The following is a 22,313-nucleotide window of genomic DNA, read 5'->3' as shown; positions in this document are numbered from 1 at the left end:
TTATCTAAATACAGGCCCCTCCAAGCTGGCTGAATGAAGATTAATTGGTTTTTGAAATAATCACTACATTGATGCTGGGGGGACAAAAATGTGGGCTGGGCTTTGGAATAACGGCTAAAAATTAGCCCCCTTATTTTTTTCCCCCCTTTGTTTCTCTTTGTAGAAGAACAGATGAAATTTGTCTCTGTTGCATTGGCAGAGGAAGGCCATTAATCAGTCAGGCAGATGGTCCTTCCAGAAGTTCGAAACACGGGGGACAGCACGACAAAAGGTTGCCCGTGAAAAGAAGCAATGGGTTCTCCTGCTTGGACACGCTCCAGATTTGATTCCTGAAAGGCCGTACAGCGCATCATCAAGGCTGAGATGCAGAAATCCAATTTGAGAAGTGCCGAAGGAAGTTTCTGAACTTAAGAGTGGGATAGAAGCAGGAAGGAGGAAGCATAGAATCGCTGGGCTGGAAGGGAGCTTGGAGGTCGTCTAGTCCAGCCCCTGCTCAAGTAGGAGACCGTCTACCATTTCAGGCAAATGGCTGTACAATCTCTTCTTCAAAACCTCCAGGGTTGGAGCACCCACAACTTCGAGAGGCAAGCTGTTCCCCTGGTTACATGTTCTCACAATTTCCAAACCTTTCGGGACAGAAAGCAAGCAAGCAAGCTGTAAGTCTGGCTTTTGATGGCTCCATGGCCACATTTGTCTTTTCTCATTCAGATTAACAGAGACCATTGGAGGGTGGGGAGGGGGTTGGGGGGGGAGGAAGAGAAGTTGCTTTCTGCTTTTATTCCACAGAAAGCTCCTCAACAGAGCACAGCTGGGTGTAAAGTAGTGATAAGGGAATCAGCTCTTTCAGTATATCTATATTTTATTAAACTCAGCTTGATAGGGAGATTCCTATCTCTGTCTGAGATATCAGCCCACTGGTTTCTTTAAACTGCAACTTGAATCAAAGCCAGTTTAGTAGGAAAGAAAATAATGAGATCTTCCCGAAGTTAAGAAGGCTGCCTGCAGGAATAGAGATAGATCTCAAAGTTGCACCCCAGAATGTTGCCTGGGTTGGCAAAATTTGTCTGCTATCTGAACTAGGCCCGGGAAATGTCAGGGTTGACCATTTGAGTTTAACCACAAAAAGTTTCAAAGCTCCACTGTCAACCAAAGTCACACACGCCACCAGGGTTAAAATGTGCTTCAACCAGCATTATGCCAACCCAGCCAGCATTGTTAGCTTAGTGCACCCCGTGATTCCAAGGAAATTAGTTGAGGTGAAATCAACTTGCCATGATTAGCAGATTGTGCAAAAGACAAGGGCTGTGTGGTGCTTCAGATTCAGTTCCCCAAAAGGGCTTTGGTGCACCCGTCTGCAGTTCTTTAAAGCAGCTGCATCTTTTTTTCTTTTTCTCTTTTTTTTTGGACTTGGGAAGCTGCCCACCCTAGCAATCAGATAATCCTGGATAAAGACATGGCTGCTTTAAAGAGCCACAGAGAAATGCTGGCTGGCGTCTCAAAGTACCCTTGGATGAATGGAATCCAAACTGCAGCATGCAATCACAAAATAACCCCCTGGGGTAAGAGAATCAGGACCACGGAGAGCACCAGATAAATCCTGTCATGGTACTTCCTGAACTTCCCATAGGGAGAAAAAAAAATCCTCTCTGAAGTTTTCCTTGGGAATTGACTTACAGTGGCGCTGAAAAATGTGATGTATGACTGGTCCTCGCACTTATGACCATTGTAGCATCCCCACAGTCGCACGGCGAAACTGACAAGCTTGACAACTGACCTATGTTCACGACAACAGTGGCAGATCACGTGATCCCCAGCTGCAACCTCACCAGCTGGCTTCCGAAAAGCAAAAGTCAAGGTGGAAGCTGGATTCGTTGAACGACCGTGTGATTCTCTTAACAACCATGGGGAGAGGGGGAAAGGTAAAAAAAAAAAGGTAAAGGTAAAGGTTCCCCCGCACATGCGTGCTAGTCATTTCCGACTCTAGGGGCCGGTGCTCATCTCCGTTTCAAAGCCGAAGAGCCAGCGCTTGTCCGAGGACGTCTCCGTGGTCATGTGGCCGGCATGACTGGACACCAAAGGCTCACAGACCGCTGTTACCTTCCCACCGGAGTGGTCCCTATTTCTCTAGTTCCATTTTTATGTGCTTTCGAACTGCTAGGTTGGCAGAAGCTGGGACGAGTAACAGGCGCTCACTCTGCTACGCGGCACTCGGGATTCGACCCGCCAAACTGCCGACCTTCCGATCGACAAGCTCAGCGTCCTAACCCACTGAGCCACCGCGTCCCTTTCAAAAAAAAAACCAACCCCCAGGCCTAATTCGCTTAAGCAATTGCTTAGCCATTGTGGGCGTTGAGGACTACCTGTAATGTAGGTGGCAACTCTCCTTAAATTTAATAAAGGAGAATTGGCTTTAGAAACGTCTTCCAAAGAGGGGGGACTTCAACGCAAACAAGCCAAAGCAAAAGCTGATTTTGCTTCCAGGCTGCCTGGATCAAAGTTCTGCCTTTCACATCAAGCAACTTCCCTTCAGCAGCTGTAGCCTTGTGGAAAGCTAATTGAATTCCATCCAGTTACATGAAATCAAATTTCATTTTTTCCCTCAGTTTGACCCATTTCTTCCTTTTAATCCAATTTGGCTCCTGGTGTGCCCCTGTTAAGTGAAAAACAAGCGGGAATCTTACATATCCCCTGCCACCGAGCAGCCTTTAAACAAGCTAGCATTTACCCTAATGATAGGACAGCCCAGCAAACGTCTGGAAAGTTGGGGGGGGACGAAACACGGCAGGCATTGACAACTCCACAGCTATTTTTAATTCTTTCTTTCGGCCATCCCGTTTGCTACAACTGGGGATGGACTGCCGCCCCACACACCCCCGTCAACTTTCAGGAAATTTGTTTTATTTATTTGGTGAGATTGGATCAATTATTCAAGGTTTGCTAACAAAAATGTCTTTCTGGGATGTCAGTTTTTGAAGGCAGTAGAAGGCAACGGGACTTTCTTGTTGTTTTTTTTCCTTGAGAAGCATTTCATTTCTCATCCCAGAAGTTTCTTCGTTTCTGAAGTGAGAAGTGAAAAAGCGTCTTTGGGACCTACAGGGCTTTGGGGCTAACAGGTGACTCTGGGCCAACCACTAGGAGACGGCGAGTTCTAATCCTGTCTGAGGCACGAAAGCTAACTGGGTGACTTTGGCTGTGAATTCTAGTCCCAAGTTCCTAGGCGTGACAATCAGTTGGGGGATTCGGGGCCAATCGGTGGGATGTCCGTGAAAACCCAGATGTTGCAGCTGAGCGTGAGGACACAGGCTGGTATAACTACTACCCTTCTTTACTGCATGTCTGGAACATTCCATCTTGAAGTATATGGCTGTGTGATGCCTCATCTTGGTTTAGCGATGGTAGGTACGGTTTGTTTTCAAACCAATTTCTCGATTCGTTCCGCCCGTAATAACCTGCAGAGCAATCTGGAACAGGCAAGAGACCTCCACTGGCCAGAGAAGGCCGAGGGTGGACCAAGTTAAGAGATGCCCGCACAGCCTGCGCAGAATTGTGAAGCCGGGAGAAATAAAGCCAACACCACACATAAGACCAGAGAGATTAAAAAATATTTGGGGAGCAACATGTCATAAAAACAGTACAATACTGGGAAAGTTCGGCCTCTGCTTTCAGTCTGGATCCAAGCTCTACTCTCTTAAGTTATTTACATTGTGAGGGGGGAGAGGAAAGGGAATAAAGTGGCATGCACAAAGTCAAGGCCCCCTCAAACGAGGTGATCAAAGTTTTTCTTCGTTTTTGGAGAAGGCCAGTCTGAAGAAAGGGAAGGTACCCCGGCAAAGGGGTTCCCTTTGCGGACACATTCGGCCACATCCCTCAGCCGAAGGTCCTTCCTGGTGCTGCTTCGAGCAGGAAACTCTTGAGGAAGGGGGACCGGGGGGGGGGGGAACAGAAAGAAGAGCCCCTCTGCATTTGTCCCTCTTTGCCTGCAAAACCAAGAACAGAAAAACCACGCCAAGCTCTGAACGTAGCTTTGGCTTAATCGTGGGGGGAAAAATTGCGTTAACTCCTGTTCGTATAAATAACTCCAAATTCAGGACGCCGAGATCGGTTCTGATTAGTTCCCAGCCGCTTCCCGGCATGTCAAGGCCGTCCTTTTTTTTTTTTTTACTCGTTTCAACGCTGTCAATTTCAACCCGGTGACGTTTGGCGTCGCTCCGCTTTGAGCTTCCTCCAGGCGGCCCGCCTTGGGCCTCCCTCGACCGGACTGCTTGACAGCGGAATGAAAGAATGGACAGACGGGAAAAACGCGGGTGTCCTTCTGAACGGAGACGGCGAAAGCAAAATCGTCAATCCGGGCTGCGGGACGTTCAACGAGAGAAACACCGGAAGAATGCGGCTGGTGGAGACACACTTCCAAAGAAGGAAGGGAAGAAATAATTTTTTGGGGGGGGAGGAGGCAATCGCACCTAGAGCGCCCAGGCACACATCTCGCAGGTGGCCGATTGTCCTTAATACGAGAGTCCTCTGGGGGGGAAAAGGCAGTCAAGCTGCAGATCGGCGGCGGATCACGAAAGCGCCCCTCTGAAGCTGTCCAAGGTAGATTCTCATTTTTGTGCTGTCGCTGGTTTTCCTCACCCAGATCTGTCAAGGATTTGGGGGGGGGGGGGAAGAGAGAGAGAGAGAGAGAGAGAGAAAAGAGAAATGGTGATGGTGTGCAGAGCTGTCCCCATACGGAGCTGTTTCAGAACTGGACTGGCTCAGGATGATGTATGCCAACCGGACGTCCGCTTGGATCCTGCCTGCAATTCCACCCCTCCTTGGTTATACTATTATATATAATAATAGGGTTGGAAGAGGCCTTGCGAGGTCTTCTAGTCCAACCCCCTGATCAAGTGGACTGGAGGGGAAAACATACAAGGAACGGCTGCTGGAATTGGGTATGTCTCGTTTAATGAAGAGGACGAGGAGGGACATGATAGCAGCCTTCCAGTATCTCAGGGGCTGCCCCAAACAAGAGGGAGTCAAGCTGTTCTCCAAAGCGCCCGCAGGCAGGACAAGAAGTAACGGATGGAAACTCATCAAGGAGAGAAGCAACCTGGAACTAAGGAGAAATTTCCTGATAGAACAATTAACCAGTGGAACAACCTGCCTCCAGAAACTGTGAATGCTCCAACACTGGAAGTTTTTAAGAAGAGACTGGACAGCCATTTGTCCGAAATGGTATAGGGTTTCCTGCCTCAGCAGGGGGTTGGACTAGATGACCTCCAAGGTCCCTTCCAACTTTATTATTATTATTATAAGTAGGAGACCCTATATCATTCTGGACAAATGGCTGTCCGGTCTCTTCTTGAAAACCTCTGGTGATGAAGCAGCCACACCTTCTGGAGGCAAAGCCGTTCCAATGGTTAATAGTTCTCAATATCTGGAAATGTCTCCTTAGCTCCAGGTTGAATCTCTCTTTAATGATCTACCTGTTACTTCCTGGCCTGCCTTCAGGTGGTTTGGAGAACAAATCAATCCCCTCTTCTGTGACAGCCCCACAAGCACAGGAAGATTGCGATCACGTATTAAGTTGCAGTCGAGAAGGTGTATCGCTTGAGACTGTACGCAAGAATCTAGTCAGCTAAAGTTCCATTATTAAACAGGAGCTAAATTCAAGAGTCAGCAGAATTCAAGAGGGGCCGGACTTCGAACGTTTGTGGCAACGCAAGGACTCTAAGCTCGTGACCCGCTTAACTCTGCCCTCCATCTCTGCTGCTCTCCTCCTACAGGAGCAGGAAAGATTATAGCCTTCGACTGAAGAAGCTTTCATAACCCAGCTAGAAATCAACCAACGGCTTATTTCTCCATTTTAGCAACACATCTAAGAGCAAGAAAAGAGATGACGTCATCGCGGGGAACCGCATGGATTTAAAAGCAACCAGCTAAAAGCAGTGGAGCAGTGAAGATTTCTGTGTCTGACCCACCCCCAGAACAGCTAGACAAGAGTTCTGATTAAGTTTCAAAAGAAGAGCCGTGGTAAGATCAGACATGGTATCCAAAGAAATAATTGCTTGATGAGAGATTCTCATCAAGGGAGATTCCCTTCCTCCCTCTGAAGGATCCTTTCCCGAAGCCCTCCAGCGGACGGTTGCCATGCAACTAAGCAAGAACGAAGCCTGCAAACAATACGGCTTATCAAAGCACGCCAAAGTTATGGGGAAGGCTGCTCTCGAGTTGCAACTCCAGAATACCCCCCCACACACACCCCAACAAAAGGGAGACATTTTCTTACCTCGTTGGCTCCCACCGAGCTGATCACACAGCTGATTTTGGTGTTGTCTTTCGATTCCAGATAAATAGCTTGGCTCTTGTGATACCTGGAAAGAAAATATTGATCGGTCCATCGTAGGGCACATGCGTATCCTATTTCGCGTTTTTTTTTGCTTTCTGCTATAATCTAAAATATTAGGCACGGGTTGGATGTAGGTGTGTGTCAAATCAAGCAACTTTGATTTCTGTGGAGTGTGGATTCCTCCCTTCCGCACACAGGTAGTCCTCGACTTAACGGTCATTTGCTTAGTGACTGTTCAGAGTTACACCACTGAAAACGCGTTCCTCATATTTACAACCGTCGCAGCACCCACCTGGGTCCCGTGAAGAAAATTTGAGGGCTTGGCAATCGGCATGTGCTCATTACGACGGCCTTATTCAGCTCTTTGCCCAGATTCTGAGTTCTGAGCCTGAAAAACCCGCTATTTTTGTAAATCTTAAATACCATTAAGGAGCTTTAGATATTCCATTCCTAGCCATAATCATTTGTTCTTTCGAGATAATGATCCTTTTACATGTTGCCTATCAAGGTAAGAGAGGAAGAAATATATTTTTCCAGCAGCCAGCGGATTCATTTTTTTTTAAAAAAGATATGATAGCTGGGGAATTCTAATTTGCATGTCAAAATTGTCCTCCTACACACGGAAGCTATTTTAAAAGTATCGGCTTTCCGACAAACTATTGTAATTTGAAAAATAAAATAAAATACGATACACATTTCTAACAGTACAGGGGGATAGCTATGCTGAGCGAAGAAAAATCTGTGAAAGGAGAACAAAAATAACCAGAAACATTCTGAAATTAAACAAAACATTTAGCCTCATATAAAAAAAATACTCTCTTACACGCAGAAAACCCCTAAGCCAGGGAATTGCAGGGCTAGAATTGAATGGGGTCTGCGGAGAAGAGAAGGAAGAGGAAGGGAGTGAAGGAAGGACAATAGACAGATAGTTAATGACAGGGCAGAAACCTCAGCGCTCTCTGATCTGGGTTGTTTTCTGGCAGACGTTTTGTAACCCAGCTAGGTAACGTCATCGATGCTAGAAGGAAGAGAGGTTTTTTGAAAAAGAGGGATCCCTCTCTGAGCTTGTTTCCTTACAGCTGTTTCGTTACCCAAACTACCGTAGGTAACATCGTCAGTGCTAGAGAGGAGTGAGATTTATGGAGATGGAGGAGGAGGAGGAAGAAGGAGGAGGAGGAGGAGGAGGAGGAAGAGGAGGAGAAGCAAGCCGTTTTTCAGCCTGACGCAATCATTAAAAACTGTTAATAATGCAATTGCTTTCATCAAGCCTTACCAACACCAGGTCACATGTTTTCAGTTAAAAACTTTAAACTGGTTGGGGGGGGGAATGTCCATCATTAACTCTGAACAGTCCTTAAGCGATCGGTCATTAAGCGAGGACGGTAGACGGGATCTGTTTAAAGGTATGGCAGGAATGGGGACAAAATAAAATAAAATAAAAACCAGCCATTCTCTTAGAGAGAGAGAGTCCCTTCTGATCCTCTCCTGCCACCTTGTGGTATAAAACAATCACTGCAGCCTTGATTTCCTTGATTTCCAATTGTCCCCTGCATTGGGCTCCGCTAGGGGTGGGGAGACTTTATTTTATTTTTATTTTAATCCCATTTATATCCCACCCTTCTCCGAAGACTCAGGGCGGCTTACAATTTAAAGCACAAATCAATGTGCTTAGCAATAGCCTTCATTCTATGTATATGCCTGCTTATTAGGGCTTTCGGCCCCATCTCAAGCGGCATTTATTTTATTTTATTTATTTTATTAAATTTGTATACCGCCCTTCTCCCGAAGGACTCAGGGCATTATTACAAAGTCAGCTTTGGGACTACGATTCCCAGAATCCCCCCTGCTGGGACGGTTCCCTCTGAGTTTGAACAGCCATTAATACTCGCCGTACTTAGCTTCTGTCCCAGCTGACTTTCCACCAGGTTTACAAAGAAGCCTGACTTTTGCTGCCCTTTCGTTTTGCAAGCTTATTAAACATGCTCTTGAAAAAGCCCCTCGTCCTAGCCGGGCCCCTTACCATCGTTTATCGTAGTATAGCTTCCCGTCTTCTATCCGTGCCTCAAACCGTTGGGCTGGGGACTCCGCCGGCGTCGTCGGCAGGTGCTCGGGCGAGGAAGGAGACGCTGGAAAAGAAAGAGGACTTGGCGATCGGCGGCGGTTTAAAGACACGGCCACGAGCTCAAGCAAAAGAAGGAAAGGGTAGATTTCGCTTTAATTAACTAGTTAAAAATTAAGTTAAAACCCAATGCCTGCGGTGGTACTACTCACCTGGTCTTTTAGGTGACTTAAGCTATAAAAAAAGAAGAGGGAAACGGTTAAAGGAACAGTTACGACCCAGAAAATGGGAGGGATTCAGCAAGAGAAATTCGGGGTTTTTTTTAGCTGTTCAGGTTTCCGTTATATGGAAATGAGGGGCTATTAACAGCTTTTCGACATTTGTCACAAGCGTCTAGTCCTCAACAATTCTGTTGGGAGACTACGCCGGGGTGGTTAGACGGAAAACAAAGGGTTCCCCCCCCCACCCGCGTTTCTTCTCCTAGCCGCACGTACCTTATTCAGGGTCCTCAAATCTTCCATTATCTGTTCATCTGTTAGGAGATAATTGAGCTGAGGTGATACACATTAAGGGCATTCTCCATAATGATAATAAATCCAGGACAGTCACGTTAACTGCTTTGGCCTTGCCAAAACAGCCCAATGGTGCCATTTCATTTTTTTCCATGCCGTACTGAGAGGGTGTGTGCTGTAATTTTGGTTTTTTTAGCCATTGTTGATTGAATGTTAATGAACATGCTGATTTTTTTTCAGGGAGGGGAAGGAAGTGGGAACATGATGGTTAATATTGCCCTACAAACCAAACTGCGCTGCTGAAATCTGGAAGCAAAATAGTCAACTTTAAGACGGGGAGGTTTTTTTTCAGCCAAGACCACGAGAGAAAAAAATGTGATTTAACAATAATGCAAAACGGGACCTCAAGCGCTTCCAAACACGCCTTGGACTCTCTCCCTGGCCCAAATGTTCGGCCACGTCTCCAGAAGGCTTCTTGGGGGCCGCCATTCAGGATGGGGAGAAGCCACTCCAAGGCTGAAGAACCCAGCTCGTCCTTGACTTACGACCACAATTTCCATGGCTATAAACAAAGTTTCGGCGAAGCGAATGGACACAAGTCACCGTTTGCAATGCCATTATGACTCCGAACGGTCGCCCAATGAACGGTCGTAAAGCGAGGACTACCGCTACTGGCCAGCTTTGGCTTTCGGGCAAGGTCCCGTTGCACAAAGGATATCTGGAGCTGGTTTTCTCCTTTTGTCAGGAATGGGGACGGGATCGTTCGGCCTCCTCCGCAATTTCCTTGTCATGATCGGCTTCACTTCCATGGAATCTGAAGAGAATTAACAAAGCAGTTGGATTGTAAGGGCCACAAAAATTTCTTTAAAGGTACAGAAAAAACCCCCACCTTAGCACTGAGGCATAATACAAACTATTTGTTTACTCCCCACTCCCACCCCCAGAGATATTTTTCATATCTGTAGAACACAAAGGGATAGACACAAATGATAGATAGATGATAGCAAAGAGAGAAATATAGGGTAGCTAATGGATGATTGAGATAGAGATAGATAGATAGATAGATAGATAGATAGATAGATAGATAGATAGATAGATATGGATGGAGGGGGGGATGGATGGATGATGGACAGAGATGATATAGATGATAGATAGATAGATAGATAGATAGATAGATAGATAGATAGATAGATAGATAGATGATAGATAGATAGATAGATAGATAGATAGATAGATAGATAGATATAGATGGAGGGGGGGATGGATGGATGATGGACAGATGATAGATAGATAGAAGGATAGGTAGAAGATAGATAGATAGATAGATAGAAGGATAGGTAGTAGATAGATAGATAGAGACAGACAGACAGACAGACAGACAGAATAACTTTTGTCACTTTAAATGTACACTAATCAGCATGCATTAAAATGAAATTTCATTGGGTGTGTCCAGTCTAATGAAAAGAAGGACTAATGGGGACATGATAGCCGTGTTCCAATATTTGAGGGGCTGCCACGAAGAAGAGGGAATCAAGCTATTTTTCCCAAGCACCCGAAGCCAAAACAAGAAACAACGGATGGAAACTAATCCAGGAGAGAAATCAACCTAGAACTAAGGATGAATTTTCTGACGGAACAATTAATCAGTGGAACGCCTTGCCTCCAGAAATGTGGGATCCTCCCAACGCTGGAGGTTTTTAGGAAGAGACTGGACAGCCCTTTGTCTGAAATGGGATAGGGTCTCCTGCTTGAGCAAGGGGCTGGACTAGAAGACCTCCAAGGTCCCTTCCAACTCTGCTATTCTGTGATTCTAATTCACTGAATCTCCCAAAAACCAGGCTGACGTTTGTAAAGATTCTACTGAATCTGGGCACTGAAGTCAGGGCCATCCAAAGCAATCTGTCTCAACGGCTTGGAAAATGTTTAAAGGTAAAGGTAAAGGTTCCCCCGCACATGCGTGCTAGTCGTTTCCGACTCTAGGGGCCGGTGCTCATCTCCGTTTCAAAGCCAGCGCTTGTCCGAGGACGTCTCCGTAGTCATGTGGCTGGCATGACTAGACGCCAAAGGCGCACGGAACGCTGTTACCTTCCCACCGGAGTGGTCCCTATTTTTCTACTTGCATTTTTACGTGCTTTCGAACTGCATGGTTGGCAGAAGCTGGGACGAGTAACAGGCGCTCGCTCTGCTACGCGGCACTCGGGATTCGACCCGCCAAACTGCCGACCTTCTGATCGACAGGCTCAGCGTCCTAACACACTGAGCCAATGTTTAGCCCCTGCTTTACCTCCTGTCAGTTCCATGGTGAGCTTCTCACTCTCAATCATCTTTTTCTTCTCTTCCAATTCCGCGATCAAGCTCTCCTTCAGCTCGATTTTTTTATCCTCAAACTCCTTCACTGCTGCTTTCTTCTCTTTGATGTAGTTTCGTTCCACCTGCTCTGTCTAATCCACACCCAAAAGAAAAGGAGAGAAGTTTCAAGGAAGGCGACACTTAGCTTGCTCTTCAGTTTGCTAATTCCTTAATCGGCTGCCTGACCCCCATCTTGGATGGGGCTCTGATAGGTTAGGTCCAAAATCACGCTCAAAGCGTCACGGCAGCTTTGTTTAAATTTGGGTGAATTGACTCCAGATCTATTTCCGCTGGAATCCAATGCGGCAAAGAGAAATAATCCTGACGTCCTAACGTAAAATAGTTTTTGTTAAGATATACTTACTTCCAACTGAAGAAAAAGCTCTGGAAGGAAAAAGACAGGGCAATTATTAGAGGGAAGATACAGGCATGTTTAATTTTAGCAGAATACTGGAGTTGTTCTGAGGTAGCTTTTCAGACTTACAGCCGTTGGAACATCCCCTTGGTCACGGGATCAAAAATTTAGGGGCACGTATTTATGACACCTGCGCTATTTCGGGGAGTCATATGACACCTACCCCCACCAATGTGTAACTTTCCAGCCAGCTTCCATCAAGTAGAGTCAATGGGGGAAGCCAGCTTCGCTTAATGACATGATTTATTTAACAACTGCAGCAATTGTGGCAAGAAAGGTCATACACTGGGGCAGAATAACGGCTTTGCTTGGGCTCAACTGTGCTCGTTAGCCGAGGACTACCTGTTATCTCACACTGTAAGGTACGAATCCTGAGTAGATTAACTTTCCATGTTAGGATGAATTTGTTACCTCGGTCCAACCTGCTCACCTAGTCTAGTTTAATGAAGAGAAGGACCAGTGGTGACATGATAGCAGTGTTCCAGTATCTGAGGGGCTGCCCCAAAGAAGAGGGAGTCAAGCTATTCTCCAAAGCGCCTGAAGGTGGGACAAGAAGCAACGGATGGAAACTACTCAAGGAGAGAAGCAACCTGGAACTAAGGAGAAGTTTCCTGACACTGAGAACAATTCACCAGTGGAACAACCTGCCTCCAGAAGCGGGGAATGCTCCAACACTGGAGGTTTTGAAGAATAGACCGGACAGCCCTTTGTCTGAAATGGGATAGGGTTTCCTGCCTGAGCAGGGGGTTGGACTAGATGACCCCCAAGGTCCCTTCTAACTTTTTATATTATTGTTGTTGTTGTTACCTGCATTGCGAATCCTCTCTTTGTACTGCTGATCCAGCTTCTTCATCCTCTTCTGATATTCTTGTAAGGTACCTACGGAATAAGAAGTCACAGCATGAGAAACTGCAACCGCGCGGGTTTAAAAACAAATCTTCTCCCCTCTCTCATTTTTTTTTTGCTAGAGGAGCAGTTACCTGGTAATCATTGCCAGATTTGAAATTACTACCATCGGTTCATTCAGGAAAGGAGTGATTGTCAGAATCCATTTATATCACATTCATAAATGGGGTTGAGGGAAGGGGGGTTGAACCGGGAACTCTTTATAAAGTTTCAATTTGTAAAACAATGCCAAGTCCTGTCTTGTATTCCCACAACCAAGCATGTCCTAGTAAAAATTCCTTTTGGACTAGAACTGACTCCAAGAGTTTTTGTTTTGCTAAGACGTGGATTGGGGTGGGTCCTGACAGTGATATGGATAGTTTACCAAAAACGTCTGCATTCTCTGAGAGTTCTGAGTTAAAATCCCCACCCCCGCCTCTATCCCTTAACACCGGTCAGGTTAGCTGGTGATAACAGGTACTGAAATTAACAGAATAACAAGAGTTGGAAGGGACCTTGGAGGTCTTCTAGTCCAACCCCCTGCTCAGGCAGGAAACCCTATCCCATTTCAGACAAAGGGCTGTCCAGTCTCCCCTTTAAAAACGTCCAGTGTTGGAGCATTCACAGCTTCTGGAGGCAGGTCGTTCCACTGGGTTAATTGTTCTCCCCGCTAGGAAGTTTCTCCTTCATTCTAGGTGATGGGTGTCAAGCTCCATCTTGTCCCGTGACATATCGTGGCGCTTTTTGCCTTTGTGGAGCCGGGGTGGGCGTGACGCATCCGGCCCACGGGCCGCCAGTTCGACACCCCTGTTCTAGGTTGATGCTCCTTCTTAGCTTCCATTCTTTCTTGTCCTGCCTTCAGCTGCTTTGGAGAATGAGCTGACCCCCTCTTTTTTTTGTGGGAGCCCCTCAAATCTTGGAACCCTGCTATCATGTCACCCCTACGTCTGAGCATTCAGCGGCTCGTTTGGCTTTCCACTGGGAATCCATGTCAAAGTTGTCGGGCAGAAGTCGTCCACATGCTGGTGGGGGGTTCCTGGATTTGAGCCTCCCAGCTGATAAATGAAGGGGGTCAGCAGGCATCGCTAGGAATGAGTTGAATAGTTGGAGAACCGACTTTTCAGGACTAGCAAACCTTCTTGTTAGCGTAGTTTCTTTTCCCCCTGAAGATCTTGCAAGAGACCAGATCCGAGAACTGAATATTCCCGTGTAGGCAAACTCACAAAACTAAGCGGCATCGTAGTTGGCAATTCAAAAGCCTTACCTTCCTGCAGTTGCTGCAGCTGTCTCTTTAGCGATGCCAATTTATCCTGGTACATCCTGTAAAGAGAACAGGTTTTAATGTTATAAGCTGCCCAGTCACCTGGCAATCTGGATGGGCGACAAGCAAATGTAATAAGTCATCATCATCACCATCATCACCATCAACAGGGGAATAAGGTGAGGAAGAACTGGAGAAGATAACAAAATACGAACAACAGCAAATAAGAAATAGAATGACTGCAGCGAAAGAAAGAAAGGGTAGTATCCAGCGATAGATGCTTTGGGTGCAATCCCAAAACAACTGAGGCGTTACATGTGCCGGTGGTCCTCAACTTACGACAACTGAGCTCACAATTTAGACTGCTGAGAAATTTGTTAAAGTGAGTTCTGCCCCACTTTACGACTTTTCTTGCAGCACCGATTTCATATAACTCACCATTTATTTGCAATTATCGTGGCGCTTTCTGCCCCTTCTCCTGCGCTTCCTCTCTGCCTTCCCGTCTCCTTCCCTTCCAATACCCTTGCCGGTGCGTTGGTGACTTTGAACAGTCACTAAACAAATAAAGAGCATTTCCAATATTTCTAGAATTAAGAAGCCAGCTCGAAAAGAGAGCCTAGGAGGGGACCGCAGTTGGCGTTGGTTAGTTCTTCTGCAAGCCTTGGGGTTGTGAGCATCTGGCACCTAATTGTGTCCTTGAAGATCTCATTTTGCAGAAGAGTGTGCAACACCCTGGTCTTTTGTGCAATAAAAACCCTTTTCTGTCCAACCCTGAGAAGGCCAGAAATTATGACTTGCTGGGCTTTGTCAGCATCCTTAAGGCTCTCTGTATCGCTGTCCTCATCCATCTTCCCTGCCTCTGATTGTCCTGCAGTTCTTCAGTCAATGTCATGGGCAGGAATTCTTTATTTCACTTTGCAAGGTGGAATTGGCTAAAAAAAAGTCCCAGCTGCTTTACTGCATTCTGCCTGATAGTTTGCTTGTCGTCTGTCTGCCCATCCATCCATCCACCCACCAGCATATTTATACACACACACACACACACACACACACACACACACACACACACACAGAGGTATATTAATCACAGTCCATTTTGAATACCCAGCGGGGGGGGGGGGGAAAGAGTCTTGAGAGTTAACAACGTTGATACTCTATGGTGCAAAGCTGTGGTAATACTCACTGTTCCTTCATTTCTACGTAATCTTCCTCATCGTGTTTCGCCAGATCAGTCTCACTGGCATCTTCCGTATCTAAGCAACAGGATCAGCATCATGTCAGAAAACATCAAATAAGATCCTTTTGGTTCAAGCATTTCCTCCAGATGACCCTGCAGGGCCAAAGCAGGCCCTCTAGAGATCTTGGCCCTCAGCAGGGGTGAGTTTGAAAAGTGGCGGAGATGGGCATTGTGGTCCCACCACCCAGAGTCTCCATTCTTGGGAGAAAGCAATGGGTGTTGTGGTCCAGACACCAGAGGCAGGAAGTGATGGATGTTGTGTTGAGCCACGACAGCAGGGGTCCTCAACCTTGGCAACTTTTAAGACTGGTGGACTTCCTCAAAGCTGGCTGAGGAATGCTGGGAGTTGAAGTCCACAAGTCTTAAAGTTGCCAAGGTTGAGGACCCCTGCCCTACAGTCTCCACTACTGGCAGAGAGTGATGGGTGTTGTGGTCCAGCACTTGCAATCGCTCTAGTTGGGGCAGAACAATGGGTGCTGTGCTTGGGCACCTGCAATCATTACACCCAGTGATGGGTATTGTAGTCACCCAGACAGGAAGTGGTGGGTGCTGTGGTTCATCCCACGCAGTCTCCAATGTTGGCAGAGAATGATGGGCAGTGAGGACCACAAGCCAGTGATGGGTGTTGTGGTCCAGCCACAAGAGACAGGAAGTTAGGCTCTAGCCCCTACAATCTCCACTGCCTGCAAAGAGTGATGGGTGTTGTGGTCCAGCACTTGCACTCACTTTAGCTAGGGCACAGCGATGGGTGCTGTGGTGCCAAACACAGCACGGCCAGTGATGGGTAGGAAGTGATGGGTGTTGCGACTCATCCCCTGCAGAGAGCGATGGGCATTGGGGCCCAGCACCTGCCCACTGGGATGGTTAGTGGGGTTCATCCCACGCAGTCTCCAATGTTGGCAGAGAACGATGGGCAGTGAGGACCACAAGGCAGAGATGGGTGTTGTGGTCCAGCCACAAGAGGCAGGAAGTTAGGCTCTAGCCCCTACAATCTCCACTGCCTGCAAAGAGTGATGGGTGTTGTGGTCCAGCACTTGCACTCACTTTAGCTAGGGCACAGCGATGGGTGCTGCGGTGATGGGTGTTGCGACTCATCCCCTGCAGAGAGCGATGGGCGTTGGGGCCCAGCACCTGCCCACTGGGATGGTTAGTGGGGTTCAACCTCCGAGGGAGAAAGCTACGGGCCTTGGGGCTCACCCCGGGCCGCCTCCATTGTCGGCTGAGCACGATGGGTGTTGGAGTCAGCCCCCTGCTCTCGCGGCAACCAGAGCAATGGGTAGGCTAGTCCAGCAGCCAGCCAGCCAGCCAGCCAGGCCGGAAGTGACGGGACTACCCCCTCCAGCCCCCGCGGCCGGCAGGGAGTGATGGGTCTTGGAGTCGGGCGCCAGACCAGCCGCGCTCACCCTCGTCGGAGTCCCGCGCGCGTCCGCTGCGCTCGCCGTCCTCCTCCTCGGCGGGGCTGTCCAGATCCTCCTCCCCATAGCTCTCGGCGGCGGCGGCGGCGGCGATGGCGGCGGCTGCGGCCCCCGGGGGCAGCGTGGAAACAGCGGGCGGCAGCGGCGGCGGCCCCGGGAGCAGCGCCGGGGGAACCAGCGCGGCGGCGGCGGCGGCGGCGGCGCTCATGGCCCGCGAAGCAAGGCGCGCCTCGCCCCTCCGTCCCGCGGCGCCCGCAGAAAGGCGCTCGCTCTCCGCGCAGGCGCGCCAGCCGCTTCCGGGACCGCGGGGGCGTCTCCAACCCGCTTTGGCCCGCCGCTCTTTCCGTAGATCCGTGGGCGGGGCGTCGCCCGCCGGCGGCCGAGCGTAGACTCATTCAGTAGACTTGTACGCGAACCGCCTTCTTCCGGGCTCGGTTCGCTCGCCTCTTAGGTTTAGGTTTAGGTTTATGAAATTTATATGCCGCCCTTCTCCCTGAGGACTCAGGGCGGCTCACAACCATAAAAAGTTAACAGACGTAAATCCAAAAATTAAAAGAGGATTAAACAATATGAGAAATAAGAACAGTTTAAATAAAAAACCAAATTTAATTTATTTATTTATTTATTGCTAAGCACATTGATTTCTGCTTCTTAGATTGTAAGCCGCCCTGAGTCTTCGGAGAAGGGCGGGATATAAATGGGATTTTAAAAAAACACGATGATCAGTCCAGGCTCGCTTGTTGGAATAGCCAGGTCTTTAGGTCACGGCAGAAGGACCGAAGGTCAGGGGCCATCCGCAGCTCCCGGGGCAGTTCAATGCTTGGTCTAGCTAGCCTTGGGTAACTCAACCTTGGCGCCTTGAAGATGGGTGGACTTTGATGATGATGATGATGATGATGATGAGTTGGAAGGGGCCTTGGAGGTCTTCTAGTCCCAGCCCCTGCTCAGCCAAGAAACCCTTTACCAGGAGTCGGGAACTTGGCTCTTTGATGATGGCTGGCTGGCTGAGGAGTTCTGGGAGTTGAAGTCCATGAGTCATAAAAGGAGCCAAGGTTACCCACCCCTGCCCTAGACCAGGGGTAGGCAACCTTGGCTCTTTTACGACTCGTGGACTTCAACTCCCAGAATTCCTGAGCCAGCATGGGGGAACTATGGCTCCTTCATGACTTGTGGACTTCAACTCCCAGAATTCCTGAGCCAGCATGGGGGAACTATGGCTCCTTCATGACTTGTGGACTTCAACTCCCAGAATTCCTGAGCCAGCCACGCTGAGGGGGAAAGGGAGAGGTTTCCAAGCTGAGCCGTGTTGGCTCAGGAATTCTGGGACTTGAAGTCCACGAGTCATTAAAAAGAGCCAAGGTTCCCCCCCACCCCCTGCCCTAGACCATTTCAGACAAATGGTCGTCCAGTCTCTTCTTAAAAACGTCCACATTTTAAAAAAAGTCTTCCAGAATTCCCCAGCCAGCATCTTTTAAGACGGATGGACCTCAAACTCCCAGAATTCCCCTGCATGCTTTTAAAGATGCACGGTCCCTAGCCAGGAGCCTGGGGAATGTTTTTATTGATTTATTGATTTATTATTGGGACTTATATGCCACCCTATCTCCTGAAGGACTCAGGGCGGCTAACAACAATAACATACAATAATACAGAAGTTAAAATAAAATTAAATTAATGGCCCCTTTAAAATAAGTTAAAAATTACATTTAAAAATTAAAAACATAATTAAAATCCCTGTCAGTTCAGGTCAGCCAGGTGGAAAAAGAGTGTTTTTGTCCAACTTTCCTATCTAAACTTTTAAGACACAGTAGAATGGAATAATTTATTTTATTTTATTTTAATTCCATTTATATCCCGCCCTTCTCCGAAGACTCAAGGCGGCTTACAAGCTTAGCAGTAGCCTTCATTCTATGTATATGCCTGCTTATTAGGGCTTTCACACACACCCCAAGCGGCATTATTACAAAGTCAGCTTAATTGCCCCCAACAATCTGGGTCCTCATTTTAGCTACCTCGGAAGGATGGAAGGCTGAGTCAACCTTGATCCTGGTGGGACTCGAACCTGCACTAATTGCAGGCAGCTGGTGTTACTTAAAGAGGCATTAGCCCAGTGCTCCACCAAGGCTTACTTACTTACTTACTTAATAGAAAACAGAATACAACAGAACAGAATAAGAAAGAATAAGAGAAATGGGACAGAATTCTTTACTGGCCAAGTGCAATTGTGGACGCACAAGGAATTGGTCTTTAGTAGCAGCAGCAGCAGCTGCACCCTTTTAGGGATCAGCCCAGCTGGCATTTTCTACCCCCCAGCCAGGCTTTGCACCAGGTAAGATCTCCTGGATCTTTGACCACCACCACCCCCCCCGGGGCAACTTTTGCTCCGGAGCAACTTTCACTCCGGAGCAAGGGCGCGCCACCTTTTGCAACCTCTTCATCCCGCTGCCCGACATTGACCTCCCAGGGCCCCGCCCGGCGCGTGGGCGGAGCCGGCGCCAGGCTTCTCTCGGCACGCGGAAGCGCAGCTGCCGCCACCTGATTGGTCCTATCGCTGAGCCCTTATTTTTTATTTTATTTTTTCCCCTGAGACGGAGAGGGAGGGGGGAGGAGGAGCCGAGGCGGGCTACAGGCTGGGCAATCGAGCGCCGATTGCTGTCTTCCCGGCTCGGAGGCCGCCAACGAGGCTCCCTCGGAGGCCAGCCAGGCCGGGGAGAGGATCGCCGCGCGGTCGAACGCCATTGGCCGCGCCTGAGGAGATTTGCCAGCTGCGTCTCCGGCGGGGACGGCGGCGGGGCTGGCGCGGGGAGTCCGGACGGCGCGGGCTTGCCTTCCAGGGGCCGGCCGGGAACTTTTCCCAGCCGGAGACCGGTAAGGAGGCACTTTTTTATTTTATTTTTCCCGAGGAGGGGCGGAACGCGGGGCTGCGACAGCCGGAGGAGGAGAAGGAGGAGGAGGTCGCGTGGCGAGGAGCGGCGCCGCGGCCGGAGGAGGAAAAAAGCAGCCGCTGAGGGGAAGGAGGGAGAAAAAGAGAGAGAGAGAGAGGAAAAAAAAGAAGGCGGAAGGCGCCCCCCCTTTCCTCCTCCCCCCCCTCTACGGGAGGAAGTTGAAGGCTGCGTGTGGGGCGCAGGGGGAGAGAGAGAAGGGGCGACACCCGAGGTCATCTAGTCGGTCTCAGGGGGGGGGGGGCTGGCAGAGCAAAGTCGGGCTGTTCCAAGAGTGGGCAAGAGGAGGAGGAGGAGGGGGGGCAGCTGGGGAAGGAGATGGGAGACCTGTGGGTGGTGGGGGGGGAAGAAGGGAGGGAAAGAGGGGGTGGGGACACCCGAGGTCATCTAGTCTCCCTCCCTCCATTCATTCCTCCCTCTCCCCCCCCCACGGTGCTTATAGAGCAAACTCTGGGGAGAGGGGGGGCAGCTGGGGAAGGAGAAGGGAGACCTGTGGGTGGTGGGGGGGGGAAGAAGGGAGGGAACACCCGAGGTCATCTAGTCTCCCTCCCTCCCTCCATTCATTCCTCTCTCCCCCCCCCACGGTGCTTATAGAGCATACTCTGGGGAGAGGGGGGGCAGCTGGGGAAGGAGAAGGGTGGGGGGAAGAAGGGAGGGAAAGGGGGGGTGGGGACCCCAGAGGTCATCTAGTCGGTCTCAGTGGGGGGGCTGGCAGAGCAAAGTCGGGCTGTTCCAAGAGTGGGGAAGAGGAGGAGGAGGAAGGGGGGGGCAGCTGGGGAAGGAGAAGGGAGACCTGTGGGTGGTGGTGGAGGAAGAAGGGAGGGAAAGAGGGGGTGGGGACACCCGAGGTCATCTAGTCTCCCTCCCTCCATTCATTCCTCTCTCTCTCTTCCCCCCCCCCCCGCACGGTGCTTATAGAGCAAACTCTGGGGGGAGGAGGGGGCAGCTGGGGAAGGAGAAGGGAGACATGTGGGGGGGAGGGTCTGGGGAGGGCAAGAGAGGGGGAGAGGGAGGGGTGTGTGTGTGAGGGTCTATATTGGGAGGGAGGGGAAAAAAGAAGGAGTTGGAGGTTCAGAGAGCCCTCCATGGCTTGGAGAGGGGGTGGGGGACCCCCGGAAGGGCTGGAGTTGAGGGCTGGGGTGCTGCTGTGGGAGGAGGGTTGCATTAAGGAAAACAGTGCAAAGTCTGGCAGACTTGATCCACCTGAAATGCCAGAGAAGGCAGCCCGCTGGGTGTTTGGGGAGAGGCGTAAGGAGGAGAATTAGGGGGGTGTGTGGCGGCAGGGAAGCGGGGCTGGGGGTGCAAGCTTTGCAGCAGATGGCTTTGGCCTCCAGCTCTTTGGATAGCTGCAACTCTCCAGTTTCATATTCTTCTCTTTGTGATGTGAGGAGTCACCCAGACGGTTGGCATGTACGTTTACATAAATAATTTCAAAAAAATAAATAAATAAATTCACAGGGATTTCTGGGGGTGGGTGGGATGTCCCCAGGCAGCTGGAGGGCATCCAGTTCAGGAAAGCCAATCTGGGGTGCTGGAGGGCTCCTTGGGATGAGAGTGAGAAGCAGTGCTTAGGTGAAAGGAGGAGGAGAGAAAAATTTTGAGTTTTCTTGTGATGCCTTCTCCCATCTACACCCCCCCTTTTCTTTTTCGGTAAAGAGAGACCGAGATGCAAAGCAGGTTGCGTGTAAATAGCTTCACTTCTAGTTCTTGTGCATTGGCTGGCATTTGCGTCCATGGGCCCGCTTGCTACATTCTAAGCATGAATAATTGCAATGTATGGCAGTGAAAGCTGGACCATAAGAAAGGCTGAGCGCCAAAGAATTGAAGCCTTTGAACTCTGGTGCTGGAGAAGACTCCTGCGAGTCCCTTGGACTGCAAGGCGATCAAACCGGTCGGTCCTAGAGGAGATCAACCCTGACTGCTCTTTAGAAGGCCAGATCCTGAAGCTAAAACTCAAATACTTTGGCCACCTAATGAGAAGGAAGGACTCACTGGAGAAGAGCCTCATGCTGGGAAAGATTGAGGGCAATAGAAGAAGGGGACGACAGAGAATGAGGTGGCTGGATGGAGTCACTGAAGCAGTAGGCCTGAGCTTAAATGGACTCCAGAAGATGGTAGAGGACAGGAAGGCCTGGAGGAATGTTGTCCATGGGGTCGCGATGGGTTGGACACGACTTCGCAACTAACAACAACAAAGCATGAATAATAAACTTTCGGCAAGAAATAAAATAGAATAGAGCCAATTTGGTTAAGGGGCCGGACTGTGAGTTCTAGTTCGGTCTTAGGCATGAAATCTGGCTGGACTAGATGACCTACAGGGTCCCTTCCAGCTCTGTTATTCTAATTCTAAAAAAGATAAGGGAGCAGAGAGACAGTTGCTCTTGAGATAAGACCACGCTGTACTCTCCAGCGCCATGTATTCTACCTTGAACTAGAGATTAAGCTATAGAGGCTACGCCTGATGGTGCCTTCCTTTGAAAAGCAATTCCGTCCACCTAGGCACTAGCTTCTAAAATCCTGAACATCGGGAAGAAGGAATAATCCTTTCATTGCGTGACACCGATGTAATTACACGGTACCTGTTCAAAGAGAGGATTTCCTTATGATTACTATCAATTAATTTTACAAGTGCAAATAAAATAACACCAAAATGAAAAGACAAAGGTAGGCAAGCATTGTAGCCTTAGCTGTAATTTAAAAAAAAAACGGCCCTGAAAAAAGTGACTTGTGACCCTGATTCCCCCCCCCCCTTCAGATAATTGTAGTTTGCATTATTTTCCCCTTAAATCTCCCTGCAGGCCAGCAGCAAGCTAGGGAGTTTTCGTTGGTGCTAGGCAAAATGCACTAAAATAGCGTGGCAGAGAATTGCAAAGTGGCTGAATTTAGCACTGCTTGGAAGGCAGAAAAATA

General features: G+C 49.0%; 2 protein-coding genes across 9 annotated transcripts in view; one reads left to right on the top strand and one right to left on the bottom strand.

Annotated features, from left to right (window-relative positions):
* Nucleotides 1-3,584: 3,584 nt before the first annotated feature.
* Nucleotides 3,585-16,685, bottom strand: SUDS3 (SDS3 homolog, SIN3A corepressor complex component). The gene is made up of 12 exons (XM_081339088.1): nucleotides 16,450-16,685; nucleotides 14,993-15,062; nucleotides 13,813-13,868; nucleotides 12,471-12,542; nucleotides 11,613-11,632; nucleotides 11,184-11,340; nucleotides 9,618-9,713; nucleotides 8,882-8,943; nucleotides 8,600-8,621; nucleotides 8,349-8,454; nucleotides 6,269-6,353; nucleotides 3,585-4,635 (listed from the first exon to the last, which is right to left on the bottom strand). The coding sequence occupies exons 1-12, from the start codon at nucleotides 16,667-16,669 to the stop codon at nucleotides 4,537-4,539; spliced, it is 1,065 nt and encodes a 354-aa protein (XP_081195214.1). The 5' UTR covers nucleotides 16,670-16,685; the 3' UTR covers nucleotides 3,585-4,536.
* Nucleotides 16,686-18,609: 1,924 nt separating this feature from the next.
* Nucleotides 18,610-22,313, top strand: part of TAOK3 (TAO kinase 3) — a 71,379-nt gene continuing 67,675 nt past the window's right edge. For all 8 annotated transcript variants that reach the window (XM_081339360.1, XM_081339361.1, XM_081339366.1 and 5 more), the window contains exon 1: nucleotides 18,610-19,329. The gene's annotated coding sequence lies outside the window, so the exon portion shown is untranslated. The remainder of the gene's footprint in view (nucleotides 19,330-22,313) is intronic.

Source organism: Vipera berus (assembly GCF_964194415.1).
Source record: "Vipera berus genome assembly, chromosome: 14".
Taxonomy (NCBI): domain Eukaryota; kingdom Metazoa; phylum Chordata; class Lepidosauria; order Squamata; family Viperidae; genus Vipera; species Vipera berus.
This window is presented reverse-complemented; position numbering and strand designations above follow the sequence as displayed.